Source organism: Onychostoma macrolepis, chromosome 13 (assembly GCF_012432095.1).
Source record: "Onychostoma macrolepis isolate SWU-2019 chromosome 13, ASM1243209v1, whole genome shotgun sequence".
Taxonomy (NCBI): Eukaryota; Metazoa; Chordata; class Actinopteri; order Cypriniformes; family Cyprinidae; genus Onychostoma; species Onychostoma macrolepis.
In genome coordinates, this window is record NC_081167.1 from 32,472,710 (window position 1) to 32,488,179 (window position 15,470).

General features: G+C 41.3%; 1 protein-coding gene across 1 annotated transcript in view; it reads left to right on the forward strand.

Annotated features, from left to right (window-relative positions):
- klhdc3 (kelch domain containing 3) overlaps positions 1–15,470 on the forward strand; it is a 45,002-nt gene that overhangs the window by 1,721 nt on the left and 27,811 nt on the right. The window contains exons 2-6 of the mRNA XM_058796369.1: positions 9,625–9,838; positions 10,799–10,975; positions 12,626–12,741; positions 12,822–12,893; positions 14,903–15,116. Of these exons, the coding sequence (XP_058652352.1) occupies positions 9,685–9,838; positions 10,799–10,975; positions 12,626–12,741; positions 12,822–12,893; positions 14,903–15,116 (733 nt within the window). The 5' untranslated portion in view covers positions 9,625–9,684. The remainder of the gene's footprint in view (positions 1–9,624; positions 9,839–10,798; positions 10,976–12,625; positions 12,742–12,821; positions 12,894–14,902; positions 15,117–15,470) is intronic.

A 15,470-nucleotide genomic window follows, 5' to 3' on the forward strand; every position in this document is an offset into this window, starting at 1 on the left:
TGGAACAGTTTCAGCTGTAAAGCAGCTCTACAGGAGACGATAGAGTCATTAAGTGTTTTGTTCTCATCTGATGGTGTCAGTGCAGTTAAATCCATATTGCTGCTAATCTCCATGATAAACACACGAGTGGCACGTCACTGACCCGTCTGGCAGTATTTCTCTCTGATTGGTCGTTTTCTCTAGGGATGCACCGATATGAACATTTTATCCGATACCGATAATTCTTTATAAATGAAAGCCGATAACCGATATGTTGGCCAGTAAATCTAAATCCAGATTATTATATCATTTTTGAGCCTGATTACAAAAAAAAGTCTAACCGTTAAAAGCCATTAAACACTTAAACATAAATCAAACAAAGCAGACTTACAAATAAATAAAACAATGCTTAAATAATGCAAACAAGTCACTGGACAACATTACTTAACATTATATGTATATGTGTATGTGTATATATATATATAAAAATAATAATCATGTGCCATGGATAAATTAAATGGAATAGCCTCCGCACCGACAATAATATATCAATGAGCACACTTGCATATTTGAGATCGGATTATAAAAAGAAAAAATAATTTATTATCCTACTTGAGGTCTTAACCAGTTGATATGTTTGTTAATATATTCCTGCTGTAATTTGAAGTCGATCAGATCGTCACACGCTGAGATCTCCATGTGTTCTGTCTGAAAACTTTCACCAAAAGAGGAGCCCTTTAAATGTGCGTTTTTTAGATGTTTAAGCCTTTATTTTGGGTAAATTTCACTACTTATTGTAAAATTAAGAGATTAATGTTCAGACTTTTGCATATTATAACCTGGAACTTGGATGTTGTAAATAATTACAGTTAGATCTAAAAGATAGTTTTAGCAACACAGCGCAGATGCTACAGAACACAGTTAGCTGACTAGCTGTATAAGATCGTGTGCTACGCTAACATATTACCTCACAGGCGTTACTGGCTTGTACTTTTACACCCATAATATTATACATCTACAGTTTATTGCTGGTCTGTGGTTTTACAGTGCTGTAATTTTGAAAGATTTCATATTATTGTAAGGTGAGCTTAAAGGTGCATTACCATGAAACTCACACAGCTTCAGTCTGACATCAATAAGAAAAAGTATCATTTCATAGATATTGTTAATAATAGTTCGTAATAAAATGTGTGAACTGAATACATAATCTAGATTATTTAATTTGCAAAATCTTGTCATTTTAATAAATGTTGAAATTTATCAAAAATAGTTGCTGCTCCAGTTAAGCTCTTCCTCACATGTAGATACTTCATAAACAGACTTTACATATCAACTGATGGTCGTCACTTTAAATTAATCTTTATAAAATGGTTAATAACTTATTTTAACAGCTTTAAGATGACAAAATCTAGACGTAACTATAGTTTATGCCCAAAGATGAAAGAGGCATGTCATCCATTCAGTGAAGGAGTCATCAGAAGCCTGTCGCATGTCCACGAAAAAGGCTGGAATACTATATACGACTTTTAAAATTTGAGCAGATTTTTAAAACGCCGGTGTATGATGTGATCCTCAGTCGTTTAGTGTATGGTGGCCAGTTTTCCTCTGTGACTTGTAAATATTCACAAAGGAAAACTGGGCATCATACACCAAACCAATGAGGGTCGCACACTCCCAGGCCTTCAGGTCGTTCCGATCACAACAAACTCATCCAGAAACGTGAGCACTGTTGCTAGCAGACACGTGAAATGAAATGAAAACAATATGAATTCTAAAATCTGCTGAAAATATCAAACATGTTTGATCTCCTCCGACTGGGTGGAATCAAAGTCTGAAGCTAAAAAATCAGAAGGAGGACAATCATGTGTATTCCAGCCATAAGAGACTATAGATAAGCTGACATCCATTTAAATAAAGGTTTCATTATGAGGCTAGTTTCTGTGTTCATCTCCATGAATGAAATGTTTTATTGGTTTGTTTATCTGATTTTTGAATGTTATTTAGCTGAACGTGGACTAGTCCAGATGCTGCAATGTGCTTAAATGACACTTTGCTATGAATATATAACTGATCAAACTGAAAGCCTTGTTGCTTGATTTTAGTGTTCTGTTTTTGTTATTGACTTTGTGATTGTATTCTTTAAAAGGTTGTTTAAAATAAACAAAAAAACAGTTTTAATATAACATGATGTGAGTTTAATGGGAACAGGGGAAGGGTACAAAAATGTACCCATTAAGCACAGCCAGACTTTTTTAATTTAATGATGTATATCTTAATTGAAATGCTTTTGTGATTTAAAATAAAATTAAATATTTTTGTGTGAGAGATTAATATTTTATTTTAACATAACTTTTTGTTCTGAAACCAATATCTTGTGCACTAAAAATGTCTCAACGTAGATTTTGATGAGCTTGATAGGTACGTTTACCCTATCTTACCAAAGAACCAAAGAATTCACAACGTTTTATTATATTAGTGTCCTCATTATGATATATGATGGTCCCAATCGTTGTTATTAATGTTGTGCTGTTCGAGCTGCGTGCGCTGAAGCTGAAGAGTTGAATGAACACTGCTAAATTGAAGCGTATTTAAAGCTGCAGTACGTAACTTTTTTGTGTTTAAAATTTATAAAATTTCTATAATAAGCGAGTACACAACGAATCCATTTTCCAAACCATGTTTTTGGCTTGTCCTGAATCACTACGGTACACCTATAATAAGTGTTTATATTCAGACTATTTTAGACTGGTTCGGGTCTCGCTGCGGAGGATGCGTTCTTCCTGCAACAACGCGCTGAAACACAACAAATTAAACCAAAGAATTCACGTTTTATTATAATATACACTATCTCACAAAAGTAAGTACACCCCTCACATTTCGGCAATCATTTTAGTATATCTTTTCAAGGGACAATTCTATAGAAATGAAACTTGGATATATTTTAGAGTAGTCAACGTGCAGCTTGTATAGCAGTACAGATTTACTGTCCTCTGAAAATAACTCAACATACAGCCATTATTGTCTAAAAAGCTGGCAACAAAAGTGAGTACACCCTATTCTGATAACAGCTATACGTCATTTAACCATGCAAAGCCACATGTCCTATTCATCATGTTCATGTTTTTGTCTGCTTGACAGGACCATACCAATTTGTGTATCTTGTATTAGAGCAGTTAAAATGTGGCGCTTTGAGTACAGTTCTCTCATACTGACCACTGGATGTTCAACATGCACCTCATGACAAAGAACTGTCTGAGGATTTGAGAATCAGAACTGCTGCTCTCCACAAAGATGGCCGAGGCTAAAAGAAGATCAGTAACACCCTGAAACTGAGTTACAGTACAGTGGCCAGCGGCATACAGAGGTTTTCTAAGACGGGTTCCACTCGGAACAGGCCTCACAAGGGTCGATCAAAGAGGTTAGATCCTTGTGCTGTGCGTCAGGTGCAGAAGCTGGCTTCAAAAAACAGATGCATGAGTGCTGCCAGCATTGCTTTAGAGGTTGCAGAAGCGGAAGGTCAGCTTGTCAGTGCTCAGACCATACGCCGCACACTGCAACAAGTCGGTTTGCACGGCCGTCGTCCCAGAAGGAAGCTTCTTCTGAAGCTGGCTCACAAAAAGGCCTGCAAACAGTTTGTTGAAGACAACCTGTCCAAGAGCATGAATTACTGGAACCATGTCCTGTGGTCTGATGAGACTAAGATATACTTGTTTGGCTCAGATGTCCAGCATGTGTGGTGATGCCTTGGTGAGGAGTACCAACAAAATTGTGTCTTGCCTACAGTCAAGCATGGTGGTGATAGCTTCATGTTCTGGTGCTGCATGAGTGCTGCTGGTTCTGGAGAGCTGAGGTTCATTGAGGGAAACATGGATTCCAACATGTACTGTGACATACTGAAACAGAAGATGATGCCCTCCCTTCAGAAACTGGGCCGAACGGCAGCTTTCCAACATGATAACGACCCCAAACACACCGCCAAGATGACATCTGCCTTGCTGATGAAGCTGAAGGTGAAGGTGATGGAGTGGCCAAGTATGTCTCCAAACCTATGTCCTGAACCCTATGGAGCACCTGTGGATCATCCTCAAGCGGAAGGTGGAGAAGCACCATGTGTCTAACAGCTCCGTGATGTCAGTATGGAGGAGTGGAAGAGGATCCCAGCAACAACCTGCACAGCTGAACTCCAAGCCCAGGAGGATTAAGGCAGTGCTAGATAACAATGGTGCCCCTACAAAATATTGACACTTTGGACACCGTTTTGTACTCCTTTTTGTTGCCAGTTATTTTTACAATAATGGCTATATGCGGAGTTATATTTTGAGGACAGTAAATTTGTACTACTATACAAGCTGCACATTGACTACTCTAAAGTATATCCAAGTTTCATTTGTGTAGTATTGTCCTTTGAGAAGATATACTAAAAATTTCTGAAATGTGAGGGGTGTACTCACTTTTGTGAGATACTGTATATATGATAATCCCAATCATATAGTTATTAATGTTGTGCGCTGCTGTTTGAGCTGCATGCGCTGAGCTAAAGATGATCACAGAAGCACAATTGCACAATAGGCTGCAAATGCACAAGCAAACTTAACTGTGCTGGTCATGAATATGTAGCTCCGTTGTGGATGCGCTCTTTCCGTAACGCTAAAACACGGGCGCACAAAGATTCCCTTCATTATTTTACAGTGATGTTCTCATTATAATATGACAGACTTGCCCTGCACATGTTGCACTTCACTGTATTTTCCTTTCGAAGTGATTCCAATAATATTTCAAGCAATTAAAAACCATCACAGAGAACAGTGCGCATCTGAAGTGCCTCTGCAGGAAATAATGCATTATTTATCGGCTTTAATATATCAGCCAAATTTTCTTATCGGTTCGATAATGATGAATGAAATTAACATTTATCAGCTGATGCTGATATGGTGGCCAATATATCGTGCATCCCTAGTTTTCTCTGTCTGTCTGTGTGTCAGTAGTTCTCTCTGATTGGTTGTTTTCTCTGTCTGTGTCAGTAGTTCTCTCTGATTGGTCGTTTTCTCTGTCTGTGTGTCAGTAGTTCTCTCTGATTGGTTGTTTTCTCTGTCTGTGTCAGTAGTTCTCTCTGATTGGTCGTTTTCTCTGTCTGTGTGTCAGTAGTTCTCTCTGATTGGTCGTTTTCTCTGTCTGTGTCAGTAGTTCTTTCTGATTGGTCGTTTTCTCTGTCTGTGTGTCAGTAGTTCTTTCTGATTGGTCGTTTTCTCTGTCTGTGTCAGTAGTTCTTTCTGATTGGTCGTTTTCTCTGTCTGTGTGTCAGTAGTTCTCTCTGATTGGTCGTTTTCTCTGTCTGTGTGTCAGTAGTTCTTTCTGATTGGTCGTTTTCTCTATCTGTGTCAGTAGTTCTCTCTGATTGGTCGTTTTCTCTGTCTCTGTCAGTAGTTCTTTCTGATTGGTCGGTTTTTCTGTCTGTGTGTCAGTAGTTCTCTCTGAGTGGCCGTTTTCTCTGTCTGTGTGTCAGTAGTTCTCTCTGATTGGTCGTTTTCTCTGTCTCTGTCAGTAGTTCTTTCTGATTGGTCGTTTTCTCTGTCTGTGTGTCAGTAGTTCTCTCTGAGTGGCCGTTTTCTCTGTGTGTCAGTAGTTTTTTCTGATTGGCCGTTTTCTCTGTCTGTGTCAGTAGTTCTCTCTGATTGGCAGTTTTCTCTGTCTGTGTCAGTAGTTCTCTCTGATTGGTCGTTTTCTCTGTCTGAGTGTCAGTAGTTTTTTCTGATTGGCCGTTTTCTCGATCTGTGTCAGTAGTTCTCTCTGATTGGTCGTTTTCTCTGTCTGTGTCAATAGTTCTCTCTGATTGGTCGTTTTCTCTGTCTGTGTGTCAGTAGTTCTTTCTGATTGGTCGTTTTCTCTGTCTGTGTGTCAATAGTTCTCTCTGAGTGGCTGTTTTCTCTGTCTGTGTGTCAGTAGTTCTCTCTGATTGGTCGTTTTCTCTGTCTGTGTGTCAGTAGTTCTTTCTGATTGGTCGTTTTCTCTATCTGTGTCAGTAGTTCTCTCTGATTGGTCGTTTTCTCTGTCTGTGTCAGTAGTTCTCTCTGATTGGTCGTTTTCTCTGTCTCTGTCAGTAGTTCTTTCTGATTGGTCGTTTTCTCTGTCTGTGTGTCAGTAGTTCTCTCTGAGTGGCCGTTTTCTCTGTGTGTCAGTAGTTTTTTCTGATTGGCCGTTTTCTCTGTCTGTGTCAGTAGTTCTCTCTGATTGGTTGTTTTCTCTGTCTGTGTCAGTAGTTCTCTCTGATTGGTCGTTTTCTCTGTCTCTGTCAGTAGTTCTTTCTGATTGGCAGTTTTTCTGTCTGTGTGTCAGTAGTTCTCTCTGATTGGTTGTTTTCTCTGTTTGTGTGTCAGTAGTTCTTTCTGATTGGCCGTTTTCTCTGTCTGTGTCAGTAGTTCTCTCTGATTGGTTGTTTTCTCTGTCTGTGTCAGTAGTTCTTTCTGATTGGTCGTTTTCTCTGTCTGTGTGTCAGTAGTTCTTTCTGATTGGTCGTTTTCTCTGTCTGTGTGTCAGTAGTTCTTTCTGATTGGTCGTTTTCTCTGTCTGTGTGTCAATAGTTCTCTCTGAGTGGCCGTTTTCTCTGTCTCTGTCAGTAGTTCTTTCTGATTGGTCGTTTCCTCTGTCTGTGTCAGTAGTTCTTTCTGATTGGTCGTTTTCTCTGTCTGTGTGTCAATAGTTCTCTCTGAGTGGCCGTTTTCTCTGTCTCTGTCAGTAGTTCTTTCTGATTGGTTGTTTTCTCTGTCTGTGTGTCAGTAGTTTTTTCTGATTGGCCGTTTTCTCTGTCTGTGTCAGTAGTTCTCTCTGATTGGTCGTTTTCTCTGTCTGTGTGTCAGTAGTTCTTTCTGATTGGTCGTTTTCTCTGTCTGTGTGTCAGTAGTTCTTTCTGATTGGCAGTTTTCTCTATCTGTGTCAATAGTTCTCTCTGAGTGGCCGTTTTCTCTGTCTCTGTCAGTAGTTCTTTCTGATTGGTTGTTTTCTCTATCTGTGTCAGTAGTTCTCTCTGATTGGCCGTTTTCTCTGTCTGTGTGTCAGTAGTTCTCTCTGATTGGTTGTTCTCTCTATTGGCTCGTTTCCACTGAGCGGTGCGGTTTGGTACAGTACGGTACGGTACGCAATTATTTCCATTTCCACTGTCAGAAGTTGTGAATGGTACCAAAGTAGCGAACCGTACCGTACCACTTTTTTGGTACCCTTCCGTTGGGGTACCTAGCACAGCAAAGGGTACCAAAAGGGTGGAGCTAAACTCACTACAGAATGCTGATTGGTTGACTAGAATCGTCACTTTTGCGTGATACAAGGGGGTAAAGCTTCTCCTTCACTCGTTCTGCTCTGCTGTCCGTGAGTGTTGGGCTTATAACTACATCAGTGCGCAAACACAAAAAAATATAACAGTGTATTTTATAATTTTATATTTTCACACAGACAATAGCCGTTTCTCAATATGCATTCTTGTCTGTTCTTGGTGAAACGTCATTGCCCAAAAACCCACGTAATTTTCTAAATATACTCTTATTGTGTCATGAAATGTAGTTTTAAGAGCTTTTCAGGCGAGAATGTAGTTGTTTAAAACTCAAATCTGTGGTTCATTTATAAAGATAGTGCCTATTTAAAAATTTGCTATGCCGATTTCTCAGCTCCAGGCGCCTATCAAGTAAGGGTACTACTGGCAGTGGAAACGCAAGCCTGATCAGGGTTACCTGCACCGAATCATACTGTACTGAACTGTACTGTACTGCTCAGTGGAAACTAGCCATATCTGTGTCAGTAGTTCTCTCTGATTGGTTGTTTTCTCTGTCTGTGTCAGTAGTTCCCTCTGATTGGTTGTTCTCTCTGTCTGTTTCAGTAGTTCTCTCTGATTGGTTGTTCTCTCTGTCTGTGTCAGTAGTTCTCTCTGATTGGTTGTTCTCTCTGTCTGTTTCAGTAGTTCTCTCTGATTGGTTGTTCTCTCTGTCTGTGTCAGTAGTTCCCTCTGATTGGTTGTTCTCTCTGTCTGTGTCAGTAGTTCTCTCTGATTGGTTGTTCTCTCTGTCTGTGTCAGTAGTTCCTCTGATTGGTTGTTCTCTGTCTGTTTCAGTAGTTCTCTCTCTGTGTGTCAGTAGTTCTCTCTGATTGGTCGTTTTCTCTGTCTCTGTCAGTAGTTCTCTGATTGGTTGTTCTCTGTCTGTGTCAGTAGTTCTCTCTCTGTGTGTCAGTAGTTCCTCTGATTGGTTGTTCTCTGTCTGTGTGTGTGTGTGGTTCTCTCAGTGTCTCTGCGCTGGGCGAAGCTGCCGCCGGTGCGGACCGGAGGAAGGGAACACGCTCGGGAAGTGCCCTACATGCGCTACGGACACACGGCGGTGCTGGTGGACGAGACCATCTACATCTGGGGTGGCCGGAACGACACCGAGGGCGCGTGCAACGTGCTGTACGCCTTCGACGTCTGTAGGTGTCCGGCAGAATGAATGCTTGCAGGTTTCTCTTCACTGTCTTACACTGATGTGTCTGGCCAAACGTGGCCAGCCTTTTCAAAATACTTGTGAATCCCTTATTATTGCTGTGTTATCACCAAATCTTACATTCAATCTTTTGTCAACTTGTTTTCTGTCAGTCAGTACAGGTTTTGTTTATTTTTTAAGCTGATGCTTCTCAGTTTTTGAGTGAACGTTGCCAAAAATTATGCACAAATAATGCTTTTTTTCACTCAAAAACTGAGGAGCATGAGCTCAGATCATTGGATGATGATCAGATCAGATCTCTATGTGGAGCAAACAAAAATCTCACTGGATTATTACAATTAATGGCCAAATGAATGTTTGTAAATGTAAACTGATGTTTCCTCCTGACACACTCCAGCAGAAGATAGAAATAACTGACTGAAAACCATTTTTAGCTGCTGAGAATACTAGTGTAGTAATCATGTTGGCCTCCACTGTATATCTAAAACATTTGTTTTTATTGATAGAATGTGCTGATATTTGGTCATAATCAGTGTTTTGTTGCATATGTTTGTTATGATTAATTCCAGTACTCATGAACTGAAGCATTTTCAGTGTATTTGTCTCATCGCAAACACGATTTTGATCTCGTTTTCTCTTGATCATCACAGTCTCGCTAAAATCATTTGAGGCTTTCTCTGGTCATCTGCAAACTTTTCATCCACTAATCGCTGATGATGAAGAGAAATCCTCCTCTTCCTCCTCCAGGACAGATTTACAGTGACACACACAGAGCTAATGTCCTTAAGATCAAAGCTTCTGCTTAGAAATGACTTTATTCTGCTGCAGACCATGAAAGACAGAAGAACCTTCCTTGAGAGAGTGTGTGTGTGTGTTCTCTCTCTCTCTGTGTGTCAGTAGTTCTCTCTGATTGGTTGTTCTCTCTGTCTGTGTCAGTAGTTCTCTCTGATTGGTTGTTCTCTCTGTCTGTTTCAGTAGTTCTCTCTGATTGGTTGTTCTCTCTGTCTGTGTCAGTAGTTCCCTCTGATTGGTTGTTCTCTCTGTCTGTGTCAGTAGTTCTCTCTGATTGGTTGTTCTCTCTGTCTGTGTCAGTAGTTCTCTCTGATTGGTTGTTCTCTCTGTCTGTGTCAGTAGTTCTCTCTCTGTGTGTCAGTGTTTGTCTCTGACGGCTGCTGCTCTTCCTCCTCAGCTGTGATGTCTGCGCAGGCGTGATGGTTTAGCGCAGCGGTCAGCCGCGGCCGAGCGTGGGATGTTACGCTGGACGGTGCACCTGGAGGGTGGCCCGCGGAGGGTCAATCATGCGGCGGTGGCGGTCGGACACAAGGTCTACTCGTTCGGAGGATACTGCTCTGGAGAAGACTACGAGACCTTGAGACAGATTGACGTGCACGTCTTCAACACGGGTTAGTTTGGTTAAGCGCCCTCAACCAGCCGCTGCAAAACCTGCATGTAAATGTGAGGTGAACCGAAGATCAGATTCAAACAAACTCCACACAGCAGTCAAATTCAGATGAAATTCATCTGCTTTATGGAGGACAGACGCACAGAATAATACACTGATGACGAATGAAAGAAAAAGAATATCAGCCGTTTCTAATGTCAGTTTTCTGGATTATATTAGGTTGAATGTACCATAAGTAGGCATATGACAGTATCAACTTTTCATGTTGCGATTAATTGCTAATGCTTTTATCACAGTATACGGTATTATCATTATATTAAAATGTAGTTGCAAAAAAGTCATAATACAGTATAACAGGTTTACAATATAACAACAGTCAACACAATTAAAAATCAAATCTACATTACATAGCACCAGAGTATACAAATATGAGAACATACTTTATCAAATCCAATTTGTATTAACAAATGAAAACAGAAATCAAATGATAGCACATGAATGGTCAGTGTGATAACAATGGATATTAAGTTATATAGGCACGAGTCAAAGGGTTCATACCAGGTCCAAAAAATATTCCAGGTCTCTACGAAGATGTGGGTTGTGTTTTTTGAACTCTATGTTAAATATTCCATATGCAGTGTGTCATTTATGATATTTTTAAATAATTCAAATGTTGGAGGGTGTTCCTTTTTCCAGTTTAATGGAATACATTTCTTAGATACGTAAGAGATCAGACCTACCCTTTTGATTATGGTGATATATCGCATTACCAAATACCGGCACATGTCTAGCCATAAGTTAGTTTTCCTGTAGATCACGGGGTTTGCAACACCGAGGCCATGGGTCCGATTCCCAGGCAATGCATGAACTAAACAAAAGTAACTTGAATGCAGTGTGAGTTGGTTTGGATGAAAGCATGAATGTAAAGGTAAGTCAGTGTGTGTGTGTGTGGTTCTCTCAGTGTCTCTGCGCTGGACGAAGCTGCCGCCGGTGCGGACCGGAGGAAGGGAACACGCTCGGGAAGTGCCCTACATGCGCTACGGACACACGGCGGTGCTGGTGGACGAGACCATCTACATCTGGGGTGGCCGGAACGACACCGAGGGCGCGTGCAACGTGCTGTACGCCTTCGACGTCTGTAGGTGTCCGGCAGAATGAATGCTTGCAGGTTTCTCTTCACTGTCTTACACTGATGTGTCTGGCCAAACGTGGCCAGCCTTTTCAAAATACTTGTGAATCCCTTATTATTGCTGTGTTATCACCAAATCTTACATTCAATCTTTTGTCAACTTGTTTTCTGTCAGTCAGTACAGGTTTTGTTTATTTTTTAAGCTGATGCTTCTCAGTTTTTGAGTGAACGTTGCCAAAAATTATGCACAAATAATGCTTTTTTTCACTCAAAAACTGAGGAGCATGAGCTCAGATCATTGGATGATGATCAGATCAGATCTCTATGTGGAGCAAACAAAAATCTCACTGGATTATTACAATTAATGGCCAAATGAATGTTTGTAAATGTAAACTGATGTTTCCTCCTGACACACTCCAGCAGAAGATAGAAATAACTGACTGAAAACCATTTTTAGCTGCTGAGAATACTAGTGTAGTAATCATGTTGGCCTCCACTGTATATCTAAAACATTTGTTTTTATTGATAGAATGTGCTGATATTTGGTCATAATCAGTGTTTTGTTGCATATGTTTGTTATGATTAATTCCAGTACTCATGAACTGAAGCATTTTCAGTGTATTTGTCTCATCGCAAACACGATTTTGATCTCGTTTTCTCTTGATCATCACAGTCTCGCTAAAATCATTTGAGGCTTTCTCTGGTCATCTGCAAACTTTTTCATCCACTAATCGCTGATGATGAAGAGAAATCCTCCTCTTCCTCCTCCAGGACAGATTTACAGTGACACACACAGAGCTAATGTCCTTAAGATCAAAGCTTCTGCTTAGAAATGACTTTATTCTGCTGCAGACCATGAAAGACAGAAGAACCTTCCTTGAGAGAGTGTGTGTGTGTGTGTGTGTGTGTGTCTGTGTGTGTGTGTATTTCTCTCTCTCTCTGTGTGTGTGTGTGTGTATTCTCTCTCTCTCTCTCTCTCTCTCTCTCTCTCTCTCTGTGTGTGTGTGTGTGTATTCTCTCTCTCTCTCTCTCTCTCTCTCTCTCTCTGTGTGTGTGTGTGTGTGTTCTCTCTCTCTCTCTCTCTGTGTGTGTGTGTGTGTATTTCTCTCTCTCTCTCTCTCTCTCTCTCTCTCTCTGTGTGTGTGTGTGTCTGTCTGTGTCTGTGTGTGTGTGTGTGTGTGTGTGTATTTCTCTCTCTCTCTCTCTCTCTCTCTCTCTCTGTGTGTGTGTGTGTGTATTTCTCTCTCTCTCTCTCTGTGTGTGTGTGTGTGTGTGTGTGTATTTCTCTCTCTCTCTCTCTCTCTCTCTCTCTGTGTGTGTGTGTATTTCTCTCTCTCTTCCTGTGTGTGTGTGTCTGTCTGTCTGTGTCTGTGTGTGTGTGTGTGTGTGTGAGACACTTAATTTCTAGCGATTATCATCAATTTGATTGCACAGATACTATTTAAACTAAACTGAGCTAGACAATGACATCTCTGAATTCAATAATGAAATGCCTTTAACTGAAAATTGAGTGTTTAATCTTATCATTATACATCACTGACACTCTATCCTCCTATTTGATACTGTTAAGTGCTTTGACACAATCTGTATTGTAAAAGCGCTGTATAAATAAAGGTGACGTGTGTGTGTGTGTGTGTGTGTGTGTGTGTGTGTCCTCAGGTCAGCACCGATGGTTCACGCCCAAGATCTCGGGGTCGGTCCCGGGCGCCAGAGACGGACACTCGGCCTGTGTTCTGGGAAAGGCCATGTACATCTTCGGTGGATACGAGCAGCTGGTGCGTAACTGCAGAGACTGAGTGATTATAATCAGCTAACGAGCGTGTGACGAAGCGTCTGACCGTGTTTGTGTTCTCAGGCCGACTGCTTCTCCAATGAGATTCACAAGCTGGACACCAGCAGCATGTGCTGGTCACTAGTGAGCGCCCGGGTGAGTGCGATTCCCTCAGAAACCTCACTAGAGTCTCTTATCAAACAAGTGTGCTCGTGCATCATGACATCCTCACTGTGCTGCAGCAGAGCATCATGGGATATAAGGTCTGCCCTCCATTACTTCCCTGCTGTAGTATAGCAGGTGAAGGACAGTATGTGAACAGAGTAGTGTGACTTTATATGTGACGTACCAACAGAGCTGAGATGGTTTTTTAGATCTTAAAGTGCCCTTATTATGGATTTCTGAAGATGATCTTTCATGCAGTGTGTAACAGCTCTAAGTGAATGAAAACATCCTGCAGAGTTAGACAGTTAGAGCCGGACCCTTCCTCCTCAGCGCCGCCCCAGTGTTTACAAAGTGAACGTGCAAGGAGGGTCGAACACCCTTTACACAAAACAAACAAGAAAGGTAAAACAGCGATGTAGTACGATTTTGAAGTTGGAGGAGAAAAGAGTTGGGAGTTTTTAGACATACCCTGCTGTCTTGAGCCGTACACAGACAGCATGCGCCTCGCAGAGCTAGACAAGATGAGCATTTGTGCTTAAAAAATGCTCCGTCTAGCCGGATAACAGCGATATCTGCTCGCTCGCAATTGTCTAGAAATGTGTCGATGAAGAGTGAATGACCAATCACAACAGACCGGGTCATCGGACCAATCACCGCAGAGGAGAGGTTTGGAAAAATGAATCGCTGAACGAACCGTTTGGGAGTCGTGAGCAAAAATGGAAAAAATAAATGCATATTTTAAGACGAGGAAAGTGTTCTTTTGACCTTGCATGCATGTCAGCCTGTTGTTGGGGACTCCCAAAACCAAAATATGAACCTTTCATAACCCATAATAGGGGCACTTTAAGTCTCATTTATTTGGGAGATTTTTCTCTTTTTGTCCTTCTGTCTTCAGAAATGCTTTGCTCTGATGATGTTGTGGAGAAGAAGTTTAAAGCTCATTTTCTTTTCTTCTGTTTTTGCTTTTTTGCATAAAGAAAACTATATATACAGTATATACATATATGATAGAAATATAGTTGCTCTTGTTATTCTGTAGTTTTATTAATTGAGTTTAGTTAGTCTCTCGAGAGTGTTTGTGTGAGGCTGTAGATGGAAGTTACATTGAAATTTATTTTTATTCACTAAAATGCAAAAAACATCTTAAAATTGTATTTTTGCCATCCGCAGCAGAGCTGTTTTCTCCTGTGTGTTTTAGTGAATAAATATACATTTAAATTTCATTCACTTCCATTCACATGCTTGGATGAAAAGACTCCTGCTGACCAAGCATTACTTGCAGTTTTAGCTCAGATGAGGGATATTAGATGGTCGTATAATTCACTGTTTAAGAACGGATCTTTGATACTCGGCATGATCGGTGTATTGAGACGCAGCCGGTGTTTGTGGTCTTCTGTCACTAGATGGAGTCATAGAGCTTCATCAGGCCTTGATCTGTGCGTCTAATAGAGCAGGATGTTATTGTGACTGTATGTGATTCTCACTCGCTGTCACTGTAATACACAGCTGTGTGTGTGTGTCTGTCTGTCTGTCTGTGAGTGTCTGTCTGTGTGTGTGTGTGTGTGTGTCTGTCTGTGAGTGTGTGTGTGTGTGTGTGTGTGTGTGTGTGTGTCTGTGTGTGTGTGTGTGAGTGCGAGTGAGTGTGTGTTTTTTGTGACAAATGAGGACATAAATTTGTATAATGACGAGGGTATGACAGGTATTTATGGAGAAGGTGATTTATGAGGACATTGACCCATGTCCCCACTTTTCAAAACGCTTATAAATCACTCAGAATGAGGTTTTTTTGGGGAAAGTTGAAATGCACAGTCTCCTGTAAGGGGTAGGTTTAGGTGTAGGGTTGGTGTAGGACAATAGCACATACAGTAAGTACAGTATAAAAACCATTACGCCTATGGAATGTTCCCACAATTCACAAAAATAAACGTGTGTGTGTGTGTGTGTTCACTGCCACACCTGGTGTGCTGTCTGTCTCTGAGGCGTGTGGTTGGTCTCCTCAGGGCACGCCGGCTCGATGGAGAGACTTCCACTCAGCTACCATCATCGGCACCAAGATGTTTGTGTTTGGAGGAAGAGCGGATCGATTCGGCCCGTTCCACTCCAACAACGAGATCTACTGCAATAAAATCAAGATCTTTGACACGGAGACCAACTGCTGGCTCAACACACCGACTGCACAGCTGCTGCCCGAGGGACGCAGGAGCCATTCTGCCTGTGAGTCACACACACACACAGAGACACACACACACACACACACACACACACACACACACACACACACACACACACACACACACACACACACACACACACACACACACGCGCACTCACACACAGAGATACACACACACACACACACACGCACAGAGATACACACACACACACACACACACACACACGCACTCACACACAGAGATACACACACACGCACTCACGCACAGAGATACACACACACGCACAGAGATACACACACACACGCACAGAGATACACACACACACACACGCACAGAGATGCACACACACACACACACGCACAGAGATACACACACACACACACACACACACACA